Source organism: Pristiophorus japonicus, chromosome 9 (assembly GCF_044704955.1).
Source record: "Pristiophorus japonicus isolate sPriJap1 chromosome 9, sPriJap1.hap1, whole genome shotgun sequence".
NCBI classification, from domain to species: Eukaryota; Metazoa; Chordata; class Chondrichthyes; family Pristiophoridae; genus Pristiophorus; species Pristiophorus japonicus.
Window position 1 is genome coordinate 93,087,750 of NC_091985.1, and position 20,237 is coordinate 93,107,986.

General features: G+C 45.9%; 1 protein-coding gene across 2 annotated transcripts in view; it reads left to right on the top strand.

Moving 5' to 3' along the window:
- The window catches only part of cfap36 (cilia and flagella associated protein 36), a 191,613-nt gene that overhangs the window by 75,846 nt on the left and 95,530 nt on the right, over positions 1-20,237 (top strand). For both annotated transcript variants that reach the window (XM_070889594.1, XM_070889595.1), the window contains exon 4: positions 15,096-15,210. In XM_070889594.1, coding sequence (XP_070745695.1) covers positions 15,096-15,210 — 115 coding nt within the window. The remainder of the gene's footprint in view (positions 1-15,095; positions 15,211-20,237) is intronic.

Sequence of the window (20,237 nt, forward strand, 5' to 3'; positions counted from 1 at the left end):
CTTTGACTTCCTGAAGTGACAGAGGACAACTCCCCAGAAGGCAGCAAGGGCCAGCCGAAGTCCCGTACCCTAGTCCAAGTGCATGCCTCCCCCAGACGAAGTGCCTTACCCCAGTCCAAGTGCATGCCTCCCCCAGACGAAGTGCCTTACCCCAGTCCAAGTGCATGCCTGCCCCAGACGAAGTGCCTTACCCCAGTCCAAGTGCATGCCTCCCCCAGCCGAAGTGCCTTACCCAAACGTAAGTGCATCCTCCTACCGCCCCTCCCCTGCAACCATAGATGAGGCAGGCATTGTGTATGGATTGTTAACAGGTTTATTAGTTATGAAGTGAATAGTGAGAGTCGTGACTTCTGGATATCATCCATTCCAACGATGTCCCTTATAGGGGGTTGGAAGAATGTGATCCGTCTTTCCTGTGTTCCCTCTCTCCCCTACAATCCCCCGCCCCCTCCGTGTCTCTCTCCCCACAGCCTCTCTCTCTCCCCAGTCATTCACTCTACGACGCCCCCCCCCCCCCAGCCTCTCTCTCTCTCTCTCCCCAGCCTCCCTCTCCCCAGCCTCTCTACCAGCCTCTCTCTCCCCAGCCTCTCTCTCTCCCCAGCCTCCCTCTCTCCCCAGCCTCTCTCTCTCTCTCCCCTCAGCCTCTCTCTCTCTCCCCTCAGCCTCTCTCTCTCTCTCTCCCCAGCCTCCCTCTCCCCAGCCTCTCTACCAGCCTCTCTCTCCCCAGCCTCTCTCTCTCCCCAGCCTCCCTCTCTCCCCAGCCTCTCTCTCTCTCTCCCCTCAGCCTCTCTCTCTCTCCCCTCAGCCTCTCTCTCTCTTTCCCCCCAACATCTCTCTCTATCCCCCCAGCCTTCCACTCTCTCTCCCCAGCCTCCCACTCTCGCTCCCCAGCCTCCCACTCTCTCTTCCCAGCCTCTCTTTCTCTCTCCCCCAGCCTCATTCTCCCCCCAGCCTCCCTCTCTCTCCCCCCAGCCTCTCTCTCTCTCTCTCTCTCTCCCCACAGCCTCTCTCTCTCTCTCTCTCCCCAGCCTCTCTCTCTATCCAGCCTTTCTCCCCAGTCTCTCTCTCTCTCTCTCTCCAGCCTCTCTCCCCAGCCTCTCTCACACTCCCCCCAGCCTCTCTCACTCTCCCCCCAGCCTCTCTCACTCTCCCACCAGCCGCTCTCTCTCTCCCCCCAGCCTCTCACTTTCCCCAGCCTCTCTCACTCCCCCCCCAGCCTCTCTCACTCTCTCCCCCAGTCTCTCTCATTCTCCCCTGCCTCTCTCGCTCTCTCCCCAAGCTTCTCTCTCTTCCCCCAGCCTCTCTCTCACTCTCCCCCAGACTCTCCCCCCAGCCTCTCTCACTCTCCCCCCAGCCTCTCTCACTCCCCCCCCAGCCTCTCTCTCTCTCTCCCCCAGTCTCTCTCACTCTCCCACCAGCCGCTCTCACTCTCCCCCCAGCCTCTCACTTTCCCCAGCCTCTCTCCCCCCCCAGCCTCTCTCACTCTCCCACCAGCCGCTCTCTCTCTCCCCCCAGCCTCTCACTTTCCCCAGCCTCTCTCACTCCCCCCCCAGCCTCTCTCACTCTCCCCCCCAGCCTCTCTCAATCCCCCCCCCCCAGCCTCTCTCACTCTCCCCCCCCAGCCTCTCTCACACTCCCCCCAGCCTCTCTCACTCTCCCCTCAGCCTCTCTCTCTCTCTTCCCCCAGCCACTCTCTCTCTCTCCCCCAGCCTCTCTCTCTCGGATAGCCCTCCACTCCGCTCTTGGCCCCAGGCCGGCCCGGGGCATGGGGGGGTGGGGGGCGGGGGAGAGAGAGAGAGGCTGGGGGGAGAGAGAGAAAAAGGCTGGGGGGAGAGAGAGAGAGACTAGAGGGAGAGAGAGAGAGAGAGGCTGGGGGGAGAGAGAGAGAGGCTTGGGGGAGAGAGAAAGAAGCTGGGGGAGAGCGCGAGAAAGGCTGGGGGAGAGAGATAGGCAGGGGAGAGTGAGAGAGACTAGGGGGAGAGAGAGAGAGAGGCTGGGGGGGAGAGAGAGAGGCGGGGGAGAGAGAGAGGCGGGGGACAGAGCGAGAGAGGCTGGGGGAGAGTGAGAGAGGCTGGGGGGGACCTCTTTGACCAAGCTTTTGGTCATCTGCCCTAACATCTCCTTTTGTGGCTCAGTATCAAATTTTGGTTTCATAATGCTCCTGTGAAACGCCTTGTAACGTTTTATAAATGGATGCGCTTATTTGTACTGCAAAAATGGCCAACGTGCTCCACCCTTTGTTTCTGATTGGTCCCCTAGGAGGATAAGCCACACCCTGAAGTTTCACAGGAATGTGTCACTGGAACCGCCCATCCCAAGGTCTCACTGACTTTGCTAATTGTTACTCGAGCCACTTTGACTTCCCTCACACTCCCCCCAGTCTCTCTCTCTCCCCAGCCTCTCTCTCACCCCAGCCTCTCTCTCTCCCCAGCCTCTCTCTCTCCCCAGCCTCTCTCTCTCTCTCTCTCTCTCCAGCCTTTCTCTCTCCCCAGCCTCTCGCTCTCTCCCCAGCCTCTCGCTCTCTCCCCAGCCTATATATAAAATGTGTGTATATACACATATATGTTTATACATCTGTAAAATATGTGTAAATCATTCACTTTGTTTGAATGTTTAATTCTAACTTGTAATATTGAGTAGAAATAAGTAACTTTTTTCAGAAATTATATTGGATGGAGAATAATGAAGGCATATTAGTCAAAAGCATTCGTCCCTCCGACATATTACAAGGGTTTGCTTAGCTCTGTAACAATAGCTCCATCTTGTGGCAGAAACCTGTTTCTGTGGAATTGCAACCTGCTGCAGTGTTCCCATAGTACAACAACAACTTTTATTTATATAGCACCTTTAACGTAGTAAACCGTCCCAAGACGCTTCACAGCACTGTTATAAGACAAAACAGGTAAATTTGACACCGAGAAGCAAAAGAAGAAATTAAGGCAGAGCTTAGTCAAAGAGGTAGGTTTTAAGGAACGTCTTAAAGGAGGAAAGAGGTAGAGAGACTGAGAGGTTTAAGGAGGGAGTTCCAGAGCTTAGGGTCCAAACAGCTGAAGGCACGGCCACTGATGGTTGAGCAGCTTTAATGAGGGATGCTCAAGAGGGCAGAATTTGAGGAGCACAGACATCTTGTGGGGTTCTGAGGCTGAAAAAGATTACAGAGATAGGGAGGGGCAAGGCCTTGGAGTGATTTGTAAACAAGGATGAAAATTTTGAAATCGAGGAATTGTTTAACCGGGAGTCAATGCAGGTCGGAAAGTACAGGGGTGATGGGTGATCATGACTTGGTGCGAGTTAGGACACGGGCTGCTGAGTTTTGGATGATATAAGAACTAAGAATTTGGAGCAAGAGTAGGCCATTAGGCCCCTTGAGCCCACTCTGCCATTTAATAAGATCATGGCTGATCTGATCTTGGGCTTAGCTCCACTTCCCTGCCTTCATTTCCCTTCACTCCCTTATCAATCAGAAATCTGTCTATCTTCACCTTAAATATGTTCAATGACTGCGCCTCCACAACTCTCAGGGACAGAGAATTCCACAGATTTACGATTCTTGAGAGAAGGAATTCCTCCTCATCTCAGTTCTAAATGGGCGACCCCTTATTCTTAAACTATGCCCCTTGGTTCTGGATTCCCATACGAGTGGAAACATCCTCTCTGCATCTACCTTGTTGAGCCCCTTCAGTATCTTATATGTTTCAATAAGATCATCTCTCATTCTTCTAAATTCCAATGAGTATAGGCCCAACCTACTCATCCGTTCTTCCTAAGTCAACCCCCTCATCTCCGGAATCAACCTAGTGAACCTTCTGTGAACTGCCTCCAATGGAAGTATATCCTTCCTTAAATAAGGAGACCAAAACTGTACACAGTACTCTCGGTGTGGCCTCACCAGTACCTGTACAAATGTAGCAAGACTTCCCTGCTTTTGTACTCCATTCCCATTGCAATAAAGGCCAACATTCCATCTGCTTTCTTGATTACTTGCTGTACCTGCATACTAACTTTTTGTGTTTCATGCACAAGGACCTCCAGGTCCCTCTGAACTGCAGCATTTTGTAGTTTCTCTCCATTTAAATAATAATTTGCTTTTTTATTTTTCCTGCCAAAATGGATAACTTTACACTTTCCCACATTATACTCCATCTGCCAAATGTTTGCCCATTCACTTAGTCAGTTATATCCCTTTGCAGATTTTTTGTGTCCTCCTCACACCTTGCTTTCTCATCCATCTTTGTATCATCAGCAAACTTGGCTATATTACACTCGGTCCCTTCATCCAAATTATTAATACAGATTGTAAATAGTTGAGCCCCCAGCACCAATCTCTGTGGCATCCCACGTTTGCCAACCAGAAAATGACCCATTTATCCCGACTCTCCGTTTTCTGTTAGTTAGCCAATCCGTAATCCATGCTAATTTTTATCGCCAACCTCTTGAGCTCTTGTGCAGTAACCTCAAGCTTACGTAGAGTAGAATGTGGGAAGCCAACCAGGAATGAGTTGGGATAATCAAGTCGAGAGCTAACAAAGACCTGAATAAGGGTTTCACCAGCAGAAGAGCTGAGGCAGGGATGGAGGCGGGCAATGTTATGGAAGTGGAAAAAGCTGATTTTAGTTATGCCGCGGATATGTGGCCAGAAACTAATTTCAGTATTAAATATGACACCTAGGTTATAAACAGTCTTGTTCACCCTCAAATTGATGCTAGGGAGAGGAATGGAGTCAGTGGTTAGGGAACACAGTTTGTGGCAGGAACCAAAGATAATGAGCTAGAAATTCGGTTTTAAAACGGTATTTTTTTCGCCGAAATTACCATTTTCGCTTCAATACTGCTAGTAGGCTAGAAATTCAACTTTTAATTTTCGCAGTGGTAAAAATCGGCGCTGCACAAGGATTCGCGGCACAAACCGCGATCCTCGCCAACTTTAGTCCGAGGCTATTAGCGCTGCGAGAGATGCCTTGGGTGGGGGGGAAAACACCAAAAGGAAATTGGAAAAAAAAATTCACAAAACATTCTCAAGGCACTTATCTATTGAATTGCTGAAAAATAATTAAAAATTAAAAACTTTAACTTACCTTTTTTGCAGGTCTTCATACTTACCGCTGCTGGCAGGGCTGTACGATAGGTTTTACCGTGTCTGTATTCAGAACGCAGAATATGGGTGCGGAGAGAGCCAAATTTTTGGCGAAAACGCTATTTCAGGTCTTGCATGGCAGCACTCCTCTCCCCAGCGGTAGGTAGAAAGCGCCGCCGCAAAACATCATTGGGTTTTTGTCAAAAGGGTAAAATAGCACCAAAAACCCGGTCGCAAAATTGCCGAACTTCTAGCCCAATGGCTTCGGTCTTCCCCATATTTAATTGGTGAAAACTTCTGCTCATTCAGTACTGGATGTCGGACAAGTAGTCTGACAAATTTAGATACCAAGCAGGGGTTGAGAGAAGTGTTGGAGAGGTAGAGCTGGGTGTTGTCAGCATACATGTGGAAACTGACTCCGTGTTTTTGAACAATATCGCCAAGGGACAGCATATAGATGAGAAATAGGAGGGGGCCAAGGATAGAACCTTGGGGGACACTAGAGGTAACAATACGGGAGTGGGAAGATTGCAGGAGATTTTCTGGCTACAATTAGATAGATAAGAATGGAACCAGGTGAGTGCAGTCTCATCTAGCTGGACGATGGTGGAGAGGCGTTAGAGAAGGATGGAGTGGTCAACTGTATCAAAGGCTGCAGACTAGTCCAGAAGGACGAGGAGGGATAATTTACATTTGTCACAGTCACAAAGGATGTCATTTGTGACTTTGATGAGAGTCGTTTTGGTACTGTGGCAGGTGCGAAAACCAGATTGAAGGGATTCAAATATTGAATTCAGAGAAAGATGGTCACGGATTTGGGAGGCGACAACACGTTCCAAATAATTTGGACAGGAAAGGGAGGTTGGAGATGGGGCCATAGCTAGCAAGCAAAGTGGGGTCAAAAGTTGTTTTTTTGAGGAGAGGGGTGATGACAGCAGATTTGAAGGAGAGGGGAACAGTACCTGAGGAGAGAGAACCGTTAACAATGTCGGCTATGGTGGGAGCCAAAAAAGGAAATTGGGTGTTCAGCAGTTTAGTGGGGATAGGGTCAAGGGAGCAGGAAAAGGGTTTTCTGGACAAAATGAGCTTGGAGAGATCAAGAGAGGAGATCAAAGAGAAACTAGAGAAAGATGTGAGTTTAGGGCTAGGGCAGGTGAGAGCCTCAGATGAAGTTTGGCCTTGTGGGTTAGCTGAAGGAAGAGAACTGGCAGAGGTAGCTGATCGGATGGTCTCATTCTTTGAGACAAAGAAGTCCATGAGCTCCTTACACTTGTTGTTGGAGGTGAGTGTGGTGGAGACAGGGGAGAGGGGTTTAAGGAGACGGTTAGCAGTAGAGAATAGTTGCTGGAGGTTATTTTTGCGTTCCAGAATGATCCTGGAATAGTGAGCAATTTTTGCAGACAAGAGGATTCCATATTTACAAAAGGAAATACTTGCTTTGGAAGCAGTTCAGAGAAGGTTCACAAGGTTGAGTCACCCCCCCCAGAGATGAGTGGGTTGACTTATGAGGAAAGGTTGAGTAGGTTGGGCCTCTACTCATTGGAGTTCAGAAGACTGAGAGGTGATCTTATCAAAGCATATAAGATTATGAGAGGCTTGACAAGGTGGATGCAGAGAGGATGTTTCCACTGATAGGGGAGACTAGAACTAGAGGGCATAATCTTAGAATAAGGGGCCTCCCATTTAAAACTGAGATGAGGAGAATTTTTTTCTCTCAGAGGGTTGTGGGTCTGTGAAATTCACTGCCTCAGAGCTGTGGAAGCTGGGACATTGAATAAATTTAAGGCAGAAGTAGACAGTTTCTTAAACGATAAGGAAATAAGGGATTATGGTGAGCGGGCAGGGAAGTGGACCTGAGTCCATGATCAGATCAGCCATAATCATATTAAATGGCGGAGCAGGCTTGAGGGGCCGTATGGCCTACTCCTGTGCCTATTCTCATGTTCTTATGTTCTTATTAAGAGTAGGACCCAATAATGTTTTAGGTGCTTGAGCCACATCTGGCGGTGAATGGTTAAACCAGTTGTCTGCCACATCCGTTCAAGTCTGTGCCCTTTTGACTTGAGGGAGCGTAGATGAGGGCTGTACCAGGGGGAACGGCCAGCGTGGAAGAGAGTAATCTTTTTAATAGGGATTTGGGCATCAAAGGTGGTGGTGAGGGTGTGGTTGAGCAGATCGGTGGCTGCAGAAATGCCAGTACGGGATGTTCAAACCTTTTCTCTTCTTGAGTCACTAAATATGTACTGTGGAGCCTTGCCAGCCATTTACGAACAATTACAATTCAAAATACTTAATTCAAGGGAAGCTTCATGTTGAAGTGGAATATTTTCTCACAGCTTTTAATTAAATATATACTGTACACTAAGTATTTGCAGACACCAACAACAATTGAAATACCTGGAGGAGCATCAATTTTGCTGCCATCTAGTGCTTTTTTTGTGTGCTCATCGCCCTCTATGTCTCTTTTACTGCTCTCTGTTCCCTTGCTGGTGATCCCCATCCTCATCTTTTCTGCTGTTCCCCACTCCTTATCGGTGCTTCCCATTCCTAGGGTAGGATTTTGCCGGTGTTCAAAGGGCGGGTCCGTTGTCAAAATCTAAAAGGTTGACAGCGGAGAAGTATCCCACTCTGAACCCGCCTCCGTATAAGTTTCCCAAGTGCCGGTCTGCCTGCGCTTTACAGACCCAGCACTAAGTGTGGGTGAGCCAATTAAAATAGTTAAGAGGATTTTTAAAGATAGCTGACCAGCATTTTACCACCTACTAACCATTTTTCCAACTTTTTCACGAGGTTCATGTCGTTCAGCGATCACGTCAGGTAAGTAGGTCAGGTTTTCAACGACTCTTCCATTGCTTTAAGTAGGTACCAAAAGTGGTATAAAAGCTACCATTTAACAGCTGTTCACTTTCCAATGTTAGAAGCTGGAGCCTTCAGGATTTGGAAAAGACGTTTCAGCTTTAGGAAGGTTGAAAGTGTTTGGAATAAACTGTCCAGTGTCACCTCCTTGGAACAACCTCTCTCACCATTGACAGAGCGCTTCTGTCATCTCAACTTCAGCTGCCATCTTTCCAGCAACATCGGTGTCTTTGTAAAAATTAGACCTTGATCCTCAGAATCCCATGACGATCATCCCCAACATCAATCTCACTTGGCATACCAGCATCACCAACAACAACACCAATCTTCTCCGCAATTATCTGATGCTGCACAGGACACAGGACATCAGCATATGACCACGTTGCTGCCCGGGAGGCCAGGGATGGCCTCACCATGGCCAGATTTATTTCACTTGATGCTGTACAACCTGGCTGCTACATGATGCGCCAGGTTGGCACCGTCTCACATCAACACAATAAAGCATCCCTACACTGCCCAAGCCATTCCTTTCACATTCATCAGCATTTCGGGAGGTACCATTATGTCTCACCATTCATTACAACTCACTAAGCCACTTCCAAAGGAGCACACAGATCTGTCCAAGAAGGCAAATTGTTGAAAATAAAGATTTCAATGTTTGGCAACACATTAACAGAAACTTTACATGAACATTGGCTAAAAAATCCAAGTGTCTACCGTTGTGTATTGGTAGTTGGTATGATTGGACAAGGATGAGGGTAAATATGAGGGATGGCGAGTGAGATGGGGATATGATAATGTAGATAGAGAGAGAGGAATGGGTAGAGGTGCAGGGTAAGTTGGTGTGAATAAGGATGTACAGGAGTAGGGTAGGGAAGACAGAGTGATGGGGATGTAATGAGTGGCACAAGCAGGACGAGATTGAGTGTGGCTTTGCAGTAACGTTTCGTGATCTACTGAGATCATTGAAAGGTTTGCGCCACTGCAGCCAGCTCCTCCTGATGACATCCCTGCTTGTGCCCACTGTGCAATGTGCAACCAGGCTGCTTTGGTGCCCATTGGAAGGGAAAAGAACCTCCCTGCATGCTGTGACTCCCTTCATAGACATATGGAGGGAGTCATGGGAGAGCCTGGGTGCAGTCATGCACCTTTGTGTAGTACTTGTCAGTGTTTGCAGCACCTCAATGCTGCAGAATATTGCAAGCACAACTGTCAAAATAAAGTTGGCCATGGTCCCTTTAAGGAAACCGCCTGATGACGCATCATCAAATGAAGTCATCAGACCTGCTTCCTTTTAATTGGCCGGGAACCTCGTAGGGTGGGCTTAACAAGGCCAATCGGGAAAGTCGTGGGGGAAGCCGGCATGGAGACAGGAGCGGGGTCACAGCCCGCCCCATACAACGCCTGCTTCTCTCCTGCCTCGTTAGGCGAAATTGCAGCCCTAATCTGAGTTGTTGGTCTTCACTCTCTTTATCTCCAATATTGTTCCCTGCTCTTCACATCAGTAATGTTTCTTGTTCTTCATTTCACCATTGGTTTATTCTCTCCTTAATAGTCCCATGACATTTGTTCACAGGAAGGGAGATAGTGGATACTTCTGACATTAAAGATGTGGTTCTGGGCTTTATGAAATAGTGGAATATTATTGAAGAATGTTACAGGGTTGGTTGATTCAGATGCAATTGATGCATCAGGCTGAAGTGAAGTTGAGTCCAAGCTGAACTTCGAAGTCCATATTCTCTCCATCACAAAGACCAACTACTTTAACTTCTGTAACATCATCTGCCTCCATTTCTACCTGCTGTTGAAAACCTTATCCATGCTTTTATCGCCTCCAGACTTGACTATTCCAATGCTATCTTGGCCAGCCTTCCATCCTCCACCCTCTGTATACTTCAGCTCATCCAAAGCTCATATTGTATCCCTCACCAAGTCGTGCTCACCTATCAATATAGACCTAACTGATCTGCATTGCCTACCCATTTTCCAACACCTCAAACTTAAAATGTCATCCTCATGTTTAAACCAATTCATGGCCTCCTCCCTCTATATTTATGTAACTATCTCCAGGTCTACAACATGCAACCCCTCACCCCCTACGAAGCCTTTGTTCCTCTGACTCTGGCTTTTTGTGCATCCAATCCCTGCCCCCTCCCCACGCACACTCTCCTTGCCCTACCATTGGTGAGCATGCCTTGAGCCGCCTCGACTCCACACTTTGAAAGTCCCTGCCCAAGCCCCTCTGTCTCTCGACCTTTAAGATTCAGCTTAAAATCCACATATTTGATGAAGCTTTTGATCTCCTCTCATAATATTACTGGCTTCTGTGCAGCGCCTTGAACAATTTTCTGTGTTAAAACAATGGGGCCAATCTTGCTGGAACAATAATGGTGAGTTAACGACAGACGCCGTTATTAATGTGCAAATCAGCCAGCAAGTGAAATAGCGTGAGTTTCATATTCCAGAATTTGCTGATCAATTTACATTGCTCCGACGTTTGTTTCACACAAACAGTCTTAGCCTCCCTGTTATTTTAAGAACTTGCTGGATTTGCACATTAATTTCCCATTAAACTTGCCACAGAAAGTTAAGTCTGATGATTAACTGTGTAAGTACCTTTTTAATGATGTGATAATTGTTAATGCAATGCCAATCAAACTCTCTGGCCTAGAAATTTGGAGTGATTATTTATACGAACATGGGGGCGGAGCTTAAACCACCGAAGCCGTGCAAACGCACCCCATGTTGCGGCTGCGCATGCTCACTGGAAGGCCCTAGTCCTTCCATCACTGGCAATCTGTGGGGCAGGCTGGCGGGCACAAGCCTGAGCAGTAGGTCGTGAGCTCGGGGTGTGAGTGTGAGGACCAGACTTGGGCTTTGCAGCCGCGGGTCCAAAGCTTCAACAGTATTTACACCGTTCCACCCCACCCCCAGGTGGAGACACCGGGCCAAAGTTTAGGCCTGTTTGTGCTGCATGTGTTTGGGAAGGTCAGGAGATTGGAGAGGGAGAGGAGGAGGGGAGAGAAGAGGGGATCAGAAGGGGGGGAGAAGAGTGGGGGATCAGAGGAGGCAAGGGGAGAGAGGAATGGGAGGGGGGAGGAAGAGGAGAGGGGATTGGAGGGGTGGAAAGGAGTGGGGATCGGAAGGCAGGGAGAAAAGAAGGGATCGGAGGGAGGAAGAGGGGAGGGATCAGCGAGGGGATCGGAGAGGGGGCGTGGAGAGGGGATTGAAATGGGGAGAGAAGAGGAGAGGAGCTCGGAGGGTGGGGTGATGAGAAGAGCTCGGAGGGGTGAGAGGAGAAGAGCTTGGAGGGGGTGAGATGAGGGCGGGGGGGGAGAGGAGAGAAAATCATGAATTTGGGGCTGGGTGGGGACAGTAGCTCAGGAACTCGAGGGGGGGGGGAGGTCGGGAACTCGGGGGTGGGGGGGGTAAGTTGAGAAAGTCAGGAACTCTGGGGGGAGGGAGAAGAGCATGGAGAAAACAGTGGGGATGGGGGAAGAACGTGATCCAGGTCTAAAGGAGGGGTGGGGTTGGAATGAGAGCGAAATGTGATCCAGATGGGAGGACAGATCACGTTCTCCCACCTCTGTTAGACATGGATCACGTTCTTCCAACCTGGTGACTGAGAGAATCCCTTTCGACACACACAAGGTGAATGGCTTCTCCCCAGTGTGAACTCGCTGGTGTGTCAGTAGGTTTGATTTACACACGCACCCCACACACACGCAACCAAACACAATCATCCACAAACATGCTCCCACACACAGGCACCCATTGGTTTGTTGACTGGCAAATCCTTACTAGCTTCCTGCTATAGCAGCACCACCTGAAATCCAGAGGCCATTGAGTATTTGAACTTCTTGTTTTTCATTTCCTATTTTAATTAGCATTTCTTAAATATGTTTTGACCTTGGTCCCTTCATATCAATTTAAATAATTTTTTATCACTTCCAGAAGGAACAAAACCTCTAAAGCTCTAAAGAAGAAACTAACCCACTAATTCAAGTATGAAGTATTTTATTTTATCAGCCAAGGACAACTATAATTACCATTGCAGAACACTAGATAACAGAGAATCTTTACAAAGCTAACTACAGTTCCACTTCCTGTAGGCTGCCTGACAAGACTGGATCAAATTACACATTACACATTGCAGGGTTGTCTACAGCAGGAAAAGAGTGTTCGACGATCAGACCCTCAAATCTGCCATCAAGCTCATGGTCTACAGGGCTGCAGTGATACCCGCCCTCCTGTATGGCTCAGAGACGTGGACCATATACAGTAGACACCTCAAATTGCTGGAGAAATACCACCAACGATGTCTCCGTAAGATCCTGCAAATCCCCTGGGAGGACAGACGCACCAACGTTAGCATCCTCGATCAAGCCAACATCCCCAGCATCAAAGCACTGGGGGCGGGCCACATTGTTCGCATGCCTGACACAAGACTCCCAAAGCAAGTGCCCTACTCGGAACTCCTACACAGCAAGCGAGCCCAAGGTGGGCAGAGGAAATGTTTCAAGGACACCCTCAAAGCCTCCTTGATAAAATGCAACATCCCCACCGACATCTGGGAATCCCTGGCCAAAGACCGCCCTAAGTGGAGGAAGTGCATCCGGGAGGGCGCTGAGCACCTCGAGTTTCATCGCCAAGAGCATGCAGAAACCAAGCGCAGGCAGCGGAAAGAGCGTGCGGCAAACCAGTTCCACTCACCCTTTCCTTCAATGACTGTCTGTCCACCTGTGACAGAGACTGTAATTCCCGTATTGGACTGTTCAGTCACCTAAGAACTCATTTTTAGAGTGGAAGCAAGTCTTCCTCGATTTCGAGGGACTGCCTATGATGATGATGATAACAGCAGGCAGGATCAAAGTACACATTCTGGACAAACTGATGAGTGTGTCTTGTCCTTCAAGGGGACCAATCAGAAATCTGGTCCAACCCACTGTTGCCAATAAATGCAGCCCTAGAAATTGAAAAATTTAAACTGTGGTGTCTCATTCTTCAGGTAGGGTGATTCCAATAACAAAATTGAAGGATACTGCATTAGTGTCATAGGCCAGGGAGCAGAATTGCAAGCTGGGGGAATTTGGTCTGTGTTTATGTAGTATTTGCAAGGTGGGATGATAAAGCAGTATGGCCACAAAAAACTTTTCCTACCTGTCGATATATGAGCAAATCATGTGATTACTTGAGTAATCAGAAATGTGTGACACTTTCTGTAGACACGATTAAAGTGCATACTATAGGCAAGAATTTTAATTATGTTGATTTGCTCTACTGTTTGTTTCCATTTCTTGAATTTCATGGGCCTGATATATTGGATAAGATTGCCTCCTATGGTGGCGAAGGGTACTCTATCATTGATGGATTTGTGTTCTAGATCAGTCTTGACATTTTGATTTGCCAAACTAACCTTTCTTATGATCTTTGAATGAGGCCAATGTCTGCTGAGATATGAACATTGGAAAATTGTGAGGGGAAGTGTCTCCTAGTGATCAAGAACAGGAACTCTGGCAGTATTCTTTTTCACAAACCGAAAACTAACTTGGAATTAAACTTGGGACCTTTATATAATTTTGGCTCAGTTATTTACTTTCATTGTAGTTAATAGAACAATTGTGGACCAGTTAAACATTTCATTTAAAAAAAAAATAGTATTTCAAAATTGAAAATGGCTGGGTATAGTCAGAGAAATGTGAAATATTTAACAGATATGTGATCCAAGTCAGTAATGTCCCAGAACTTGAATCTTGGTCTCAGACAAAAGTCTGTGCTGATCATTTTAACTACTTTTGCTTTACTAAATTTGCATAAACCTAATCTAATTTGAGCTGTATTCTATAATGACACTTTGGCTCCGATATTAACGGGAAGGCAGTGAGGATGCGGGTGAGCGCAGTAGCGCGGGAAAACTCGAATGAACATTATGGAATTTGTGATCAATGGCGAAGTGACAACGATCGCCGCTGACCTCAAAGAAAGCTGCCCACAAAGATCTCCCGATCCCTGTGGTGAAAACTTTAATTTTCTCAACATTAAATTGATTGTAGCGTTGTCAAAAGGGGATTATCAGCAGAGAGCAGCAGTGATGTCATCAAGCTGTCTAAACAGCCAATCACATTGAAGAATTCTCACAGACAGCAAACCAGGAAATAAAAGGCACTGATTATCAATTCACTTTTAAAATGTTTTTACAGAGAGTAAAATAAAGATTGGGACATACACATGGGGTTAAGATAGAAGCTGAAATATCATCAACAAATTAAAAAAAAACTTTTAAATTCTAAAAATCTAGTAATTTTAATCATAATGGAGAAATTTGACATTCCACAAAAATAAAATTAGTTTTTCAGGGCCGGAAGGATTCTACAGTCAATATGCTGTTAAAACCAAGTTGCACCTATTCAAACAACCTTTTATGGAATAAAAACAGAAAATGCTGGAAATACTCAGCAGGTCAGGCAGCATCTGTGGAGAGAGAAACAGAGTTAACATTTCAGGTCGATGACCTTTCGTCAGAACTTTTTTTGGGGTGTTTTTATTGACCTACATTTATATTTAACAGCGATATTAGAGCGTAAAAGCTCAAGTTTTCGTAGTTCAAATGATTTTGCTGATTGCCGGCTATGCGGAGTTCCACAGCGCAGCCTGTGGCGGAGCAGTGAATGACTGATCACAACTTCTGACGAAGGGTCATCGACCTGAAACATTAAATCTCTTTCTCTCTCCTGACCTGCTGAATATTTCCATCATTTTCTGTTTTTATTTCAATATTTCCGTGTTTATCTATGCGTGCACTAAATTCTGAAGTTACGGTCAGTTTCAGAGGGGTAATGATGGCGAACGTTGCCCGTTTCGCCGTCATTACCACCGCAAAATCCGGGCTATAATATTCATTAGGAAATGGTCTTTGTGTGAAAAATAATTTTTCTTTGAAATTGGTTTGCTTTTTAATTTTCATTACTTTTGTGAAACAACTGGTTTGAAGAGAAAATTTATATGGTTTAGAATTTTTGCAATTCTTGTGTATTCTTTGAGACATTGGTGGGTGGGGTTCTATCTAATGTGCTATTAATTAATTTAGCGAAGTATGTCTCTGTTTTTTAATAGGTCTTTGTATGTTTGTTTGTCTTAACTTTTCAAAATGAGCTTTTTTTTATAGCCTGTCTTCCAACCAGTACTAGCTGCAGAAGATTTTCAAGTCTTTAAGTCGCTGATGTTACAGAAAAATGTTGAACTACAATTACAAGCTCTTCGAATGATTCAAGAAAGAAATGGTAATAAGTCAAAGCAAATGTTAAATTAAGTCATCAACTAGTATTATTGGCATGCATTAATTGTTTTAATTAAATACTGAATCACTGTAATGTCAGTGCTGATGGTGATAATGAGCATCAGATTGCCTCAATAGCGAAATTTTACTAAAAACATTGCTTGCCCAGAAAATTGATGTGAAACGGCCAACATTCATGAAACACAATCACCATATTGTTACGGTTTGCCTATTGGATTTTGGAGGGTAGTGGGAAAAAATTTATAAAGCTCGTAATAATACTGGATTGGGCTCTGACAAAGGATGAAGAGTAGGCCATTCAGACCCGGCCGCCCCCACCTCCCCCACGAGCCTATTTCACCGTTCAATTAGAACATGGCTGATCTGCTCCTCAACTCCATTTACCCACTGTTAACACATGTCACTTGATACCATGACCTAATAAACATCTTTCAATCTCAGTCTTGAACATTTTGATTGACTCAGCACCCATTCTTTTAGGGGAGTGAATGCCACATTTCTAATACCTTTTGTATAAAAAAAGTTCTTCCTGATTTCACCTCCTGAATAGGTTAAGCTCTAATTTTAAGATTGTGACCCCGTGTTCTGGATTCTCCCAGCAGAGGAAATAGTTTTTCTGTATCTACTCTATCAAATCTGTTTATCATTTCAAACATCTCAATTAGACCCCCCCCCATCAATCTTCTAAATTTAAGGGAATACAATGTATTTTATGCAACCTGTCCTCAAAATGTAATCTTTTAAGCCCTGGTATAATTCTGATGAATCTGCACTGTACCCACTCCAAGGCCATCTATTCTTCCGAAGATACGGTGCCTAATTTTGAACTCAGTACTCCAGATGGACCAAGGCTGACCAAGGCTCTGGACAACTGAAGCCTGACTTCCTCCCTGTTGTATTCCAGGCCACTTGAACTAAATACCAACATTCCATTAGCTTTTATGAATACCTTTTTGTATCTGTGCACTAGCTTTTAGTGATTTGTGAACCTGGACACCTGAATCCCGTTCCTCATCCGCAGTTTCTAGTCTGTCGCTATTCAGAAAATATTCTGACTTGTCTTTCTTGGATTCAAAGTGGAGTACTTCATACTTCTATACGGTGAACTCCATCTGCCACAGTTTTGCCCTCTCACTTAATCTGTCCATGTCTGATTATGCTCCTGTGAAGCACCTTGGGACATTTTACTATGTTAAAGGTGCTATATAAATGCAAGAGGCTGTCCCTTTGTAACTTTCTGCTCCCAACTACACAATTTACTGTGCTTCCTAATTTAGTGTCATCTGCAAACTTGGATATACAACTCTTTATTCCTTCATCCAAATCATTGATATATATGGTGAGAAACTGAGGCCCCAGTCCTGATACAGTAGTGGAAGAGGATAGCATGCCAGAAATCCCAAGGAAATTAATACTGAATCAGGGACAGGGCCTCAATCAAATTAATATAAGTAAGAAAATAAAGAGTGACAAATCCCCAGGACCAGATGGATTCTATCCCAAAGTTTTAAAGGAAGTAGGTGAGCACATTGCAAATGCCCTAGCTATAATCTTCCAAAGTTCTTTCGATTCAGGAACCGTTCCTTTAGATTGGAAAATTGTGCTTGTCACTCTGCTATTTAAAAATGGTGAGAGAGGGAAACCAAGGAATTATAGAACAGTTAGCCTAACATCTGTTGTCAGGAAGTTGCTAGAGTCTATAATTGAAGATCGGGTGACTGATCACCTCAAATTTTCAGTGGATTTGAGAGAGCCAGCATGAATTTGTGAAAGGGAGATCATGCCAAACAAACTTGATTGAATTTTTTGAGGAGGTGACTAAAGTAATGAACAGGTGAATGTCTATGAATGTTATTTATATGGACTTCCAGTTCCACATAAGAGACTGTTAACTAAAGTAGAAGCCCACGGAACTGAGGGTAAATTATTGACCTGGTTAGGAAATTGACTGAGCGGCAGAAGACAGGCAGTAGGGATAATAGGTAGGTACTCAAATTGGCAGAAGATGACTAGTGGTGTCCCGCAGGGATCTGTGTTGGGGCCTCAACCATTCACAGTATTTATTAATGACTTATTTGATTGCATAGAAAGTAAATATCCAAATTTGCCGATGCTACAAAGATAGGTGGCATTGTAGGCAATGTGGATGGAAGCATAAAATGACAAAGGGATATCAACAGATTAAGTGGGCAAAACTGTGACAAATGGATTCCAATGTAGGCAAATATGAGGTCATCCACTTTGGACCTAAAAAGGATAGAACAGGGCACTTTCTAAATAATGAAAGGCTAAAAACATAGCAAGTCCAAAGAGACTTGGGGATCCAGGTACATAGATCATCAACATGTCATGGATCAGGTACAAAAAATAATCAAAAAGGCTAATAGAATGCTGGCCTTTATATCTAGAGGACTAGAATACAAGTGGGTAGAAGTTTTGCTGCAGCTATACATACCCCTGGTTAAACCACACCTGGAGTACTGTGAGCAATTGTGGGCACAACACCTTAGGAAGGATACATTGGCCTTGGAGGGAGTGCAGCGTATGTTTACCAGAATGATATCCGGACTTCAAGGGTTAAGTAACGAGGAGAGCTTACACGAATTAGGGTTGTATCCCCTAGGATTCAGAAGGTTATGGGGTGATCTGATCTAAGTTTTCAAGATATTAAGGGGAACAGATAGGGTAGATAGAGAGAAAATATTTCCACTGGTTGGGGATTTTAGGACTAGGGGACATTGTCTAAATAAAATAGAGCCAGACCTTTCAAGAGTAAAATTAGGAAACACTTCTGCACACAAAGGGTGGTAGAAGTTTGGACCTCTCTTTCGTAAATGGCAATTGAAGCGAGATCAATTGTTAATTTTAAATCAGAAATTGATAACTTTCTGTTAACCAAAGGTATTAAGGGATAAGTGCCAACGGCGAGTATATGGAATTAGGTCGAAGACAGCCATGATCTAATTGAATGGTGGAGCAGGCTCGAGGGGCTGAATGACCTACTCCTATTCCTATGTGTTATGTATGCAACACCTTGTGACCAACATTCTTCCGCCCAGAGGGTGCATCTATTGGAGTCCCAAGGGATCTCAGCATCCCTTGGGAGCACGGCATATAAGCAGACCTCCCATGTTGTGCCAGCACTCTGGAGTCAGAATAAAGAGACTAAGGTCACACTTACTCAAGTCTACAGTACTCGGTCATATTGCTTTATTTGAGACATAACAACTGGCGACGAGTAATAGATAATGAACCATCACGCGAAAATGCAGAGAACTGTTGATATCCTGGAGAAATTCTCAGAAGGTGACGATTGGGACGCCTTCGTGGAGTGACTCGACCAATACTTCGTGGCCAATGAGCTGGAAGGGAATGAGAACGCTGCCAAACGAAGGGCGATCCTCCTCACCGTCTGTGGGGCAACAACCTATGGCCTCATGAAGAATCTTCTTGCTCCAGTGAAACCAACAACCAAATCGTATGAAGAACTGTGTACACTGGTCTGGGAGCACCTAAATCCGAAGGAGAGGGTACTGATGGCAAGGTATCGATTTTATACATGTCAACGGTCTGAAGGCCAGGAAGTGGTGAGCTACGTCGCCGAACTAAGGCGCCTTGCAGGACATTGTGAATTTGGTGGATTCCTGGAGCAAATGCTAAGAGACTTTTTTGTGCTTGGCATTGGCCATGAGGTTATCCTTCGCAAACTATTGACTGTTGAAATACCGAACCTGAGCAAAGTCATAACGATAGCCCAGGCATTTATGTCCACCAGCGATAACACCAAATAAATTTCACAGCATAAAGATGCATCGGCAAGTACTGTACACAAAGTAACGTCGTTTTCAAGCAGGAATGCATATGGCAGAACGTACACGCCTGCAGCTGCACGACCTCACATGACTCAGAGTCCGCCATCAAGTGTGAAAGCGAGGCAATTAATACCTTGTTGGCGCTGCAGAGGTGATCATCGAGCCCATCAATGCCTCTTCAAACACTATGTGTGCAAAGGCTGTGGAACAATGGGACATCTCCAGCGAATGTGCAGACAAGCTGCAAACCTTGCAAACCAACCCGTTGCAGAGGAAGATCGATCCATGGCGGATCAAACTAAACTAGAGACTCGAACCGAGGAGGCAGAAGTGTACGGGGTACACACCTTCACCATGAAATGTCCACCGATCATGTTAAAAGTTGTACTGAACGGAATTCCAGTATCCATGGAATTGGACATGGGTGCGAGTCAGTCTATCATGAGCAAAAAAGGCTTTCGAGAGGCTGTGGTGCAACAAGGCACAAAGGCCCAAGTTGAACTCTATTCATACCAAGTTGAGAACTTACACTAAAGAACTGATCCCTGTAATTGGCAGTGCAGCAGTAAAAGTGTCCTATGATGGAATGGTGCACGAACTACCATTATGGATTGTACCAGGAGATGGCCCCACACTGTTCGGCAGAAGCTGGCTAGGAAAAATCCGTTTCATCCGTCGACAACGCCTCTCTCTTGTGCCCATTTTTTGAGCACGTTCCCATCGTTGTTTGAGCCAGGCATCGGAAATTTCTCTGGAGCGAAGGTGCAGATCCACTTGGTTCCCAGTACATGACCCATCCACCACAAGGCACGTCCGGTGCCATACATGATGCGAGAGAAAGTGGAGATCGAGCTGGACAGGTTGCAACGAGAGGGCATCATCGCACCGGTTGAGTTCAACGAGTGGGCCAGTCCGATTGTTCCGGTTCTCAAGGGTGATGGCACGGTCAGAATTTGTGGGGACTATAAAGTAACAATTAACCGTTTTTCGCTGCAGGACCAGTACCCGCTACCCAAGGCAGACGACCTATTTGCGACACTGGCAGGAGGGAAGACGTTCACCAAGTTGGACCTGACCTCAGCCTACAGTTCGCAGGAGCTGGCGGAATCTTCGAAAGGCCTCAACTGCATCAACACGCACAAAGGTCTGTTAATCTACAATAGATGCCCCTTTGGGAATCGATCGGCTGCGGCTATTT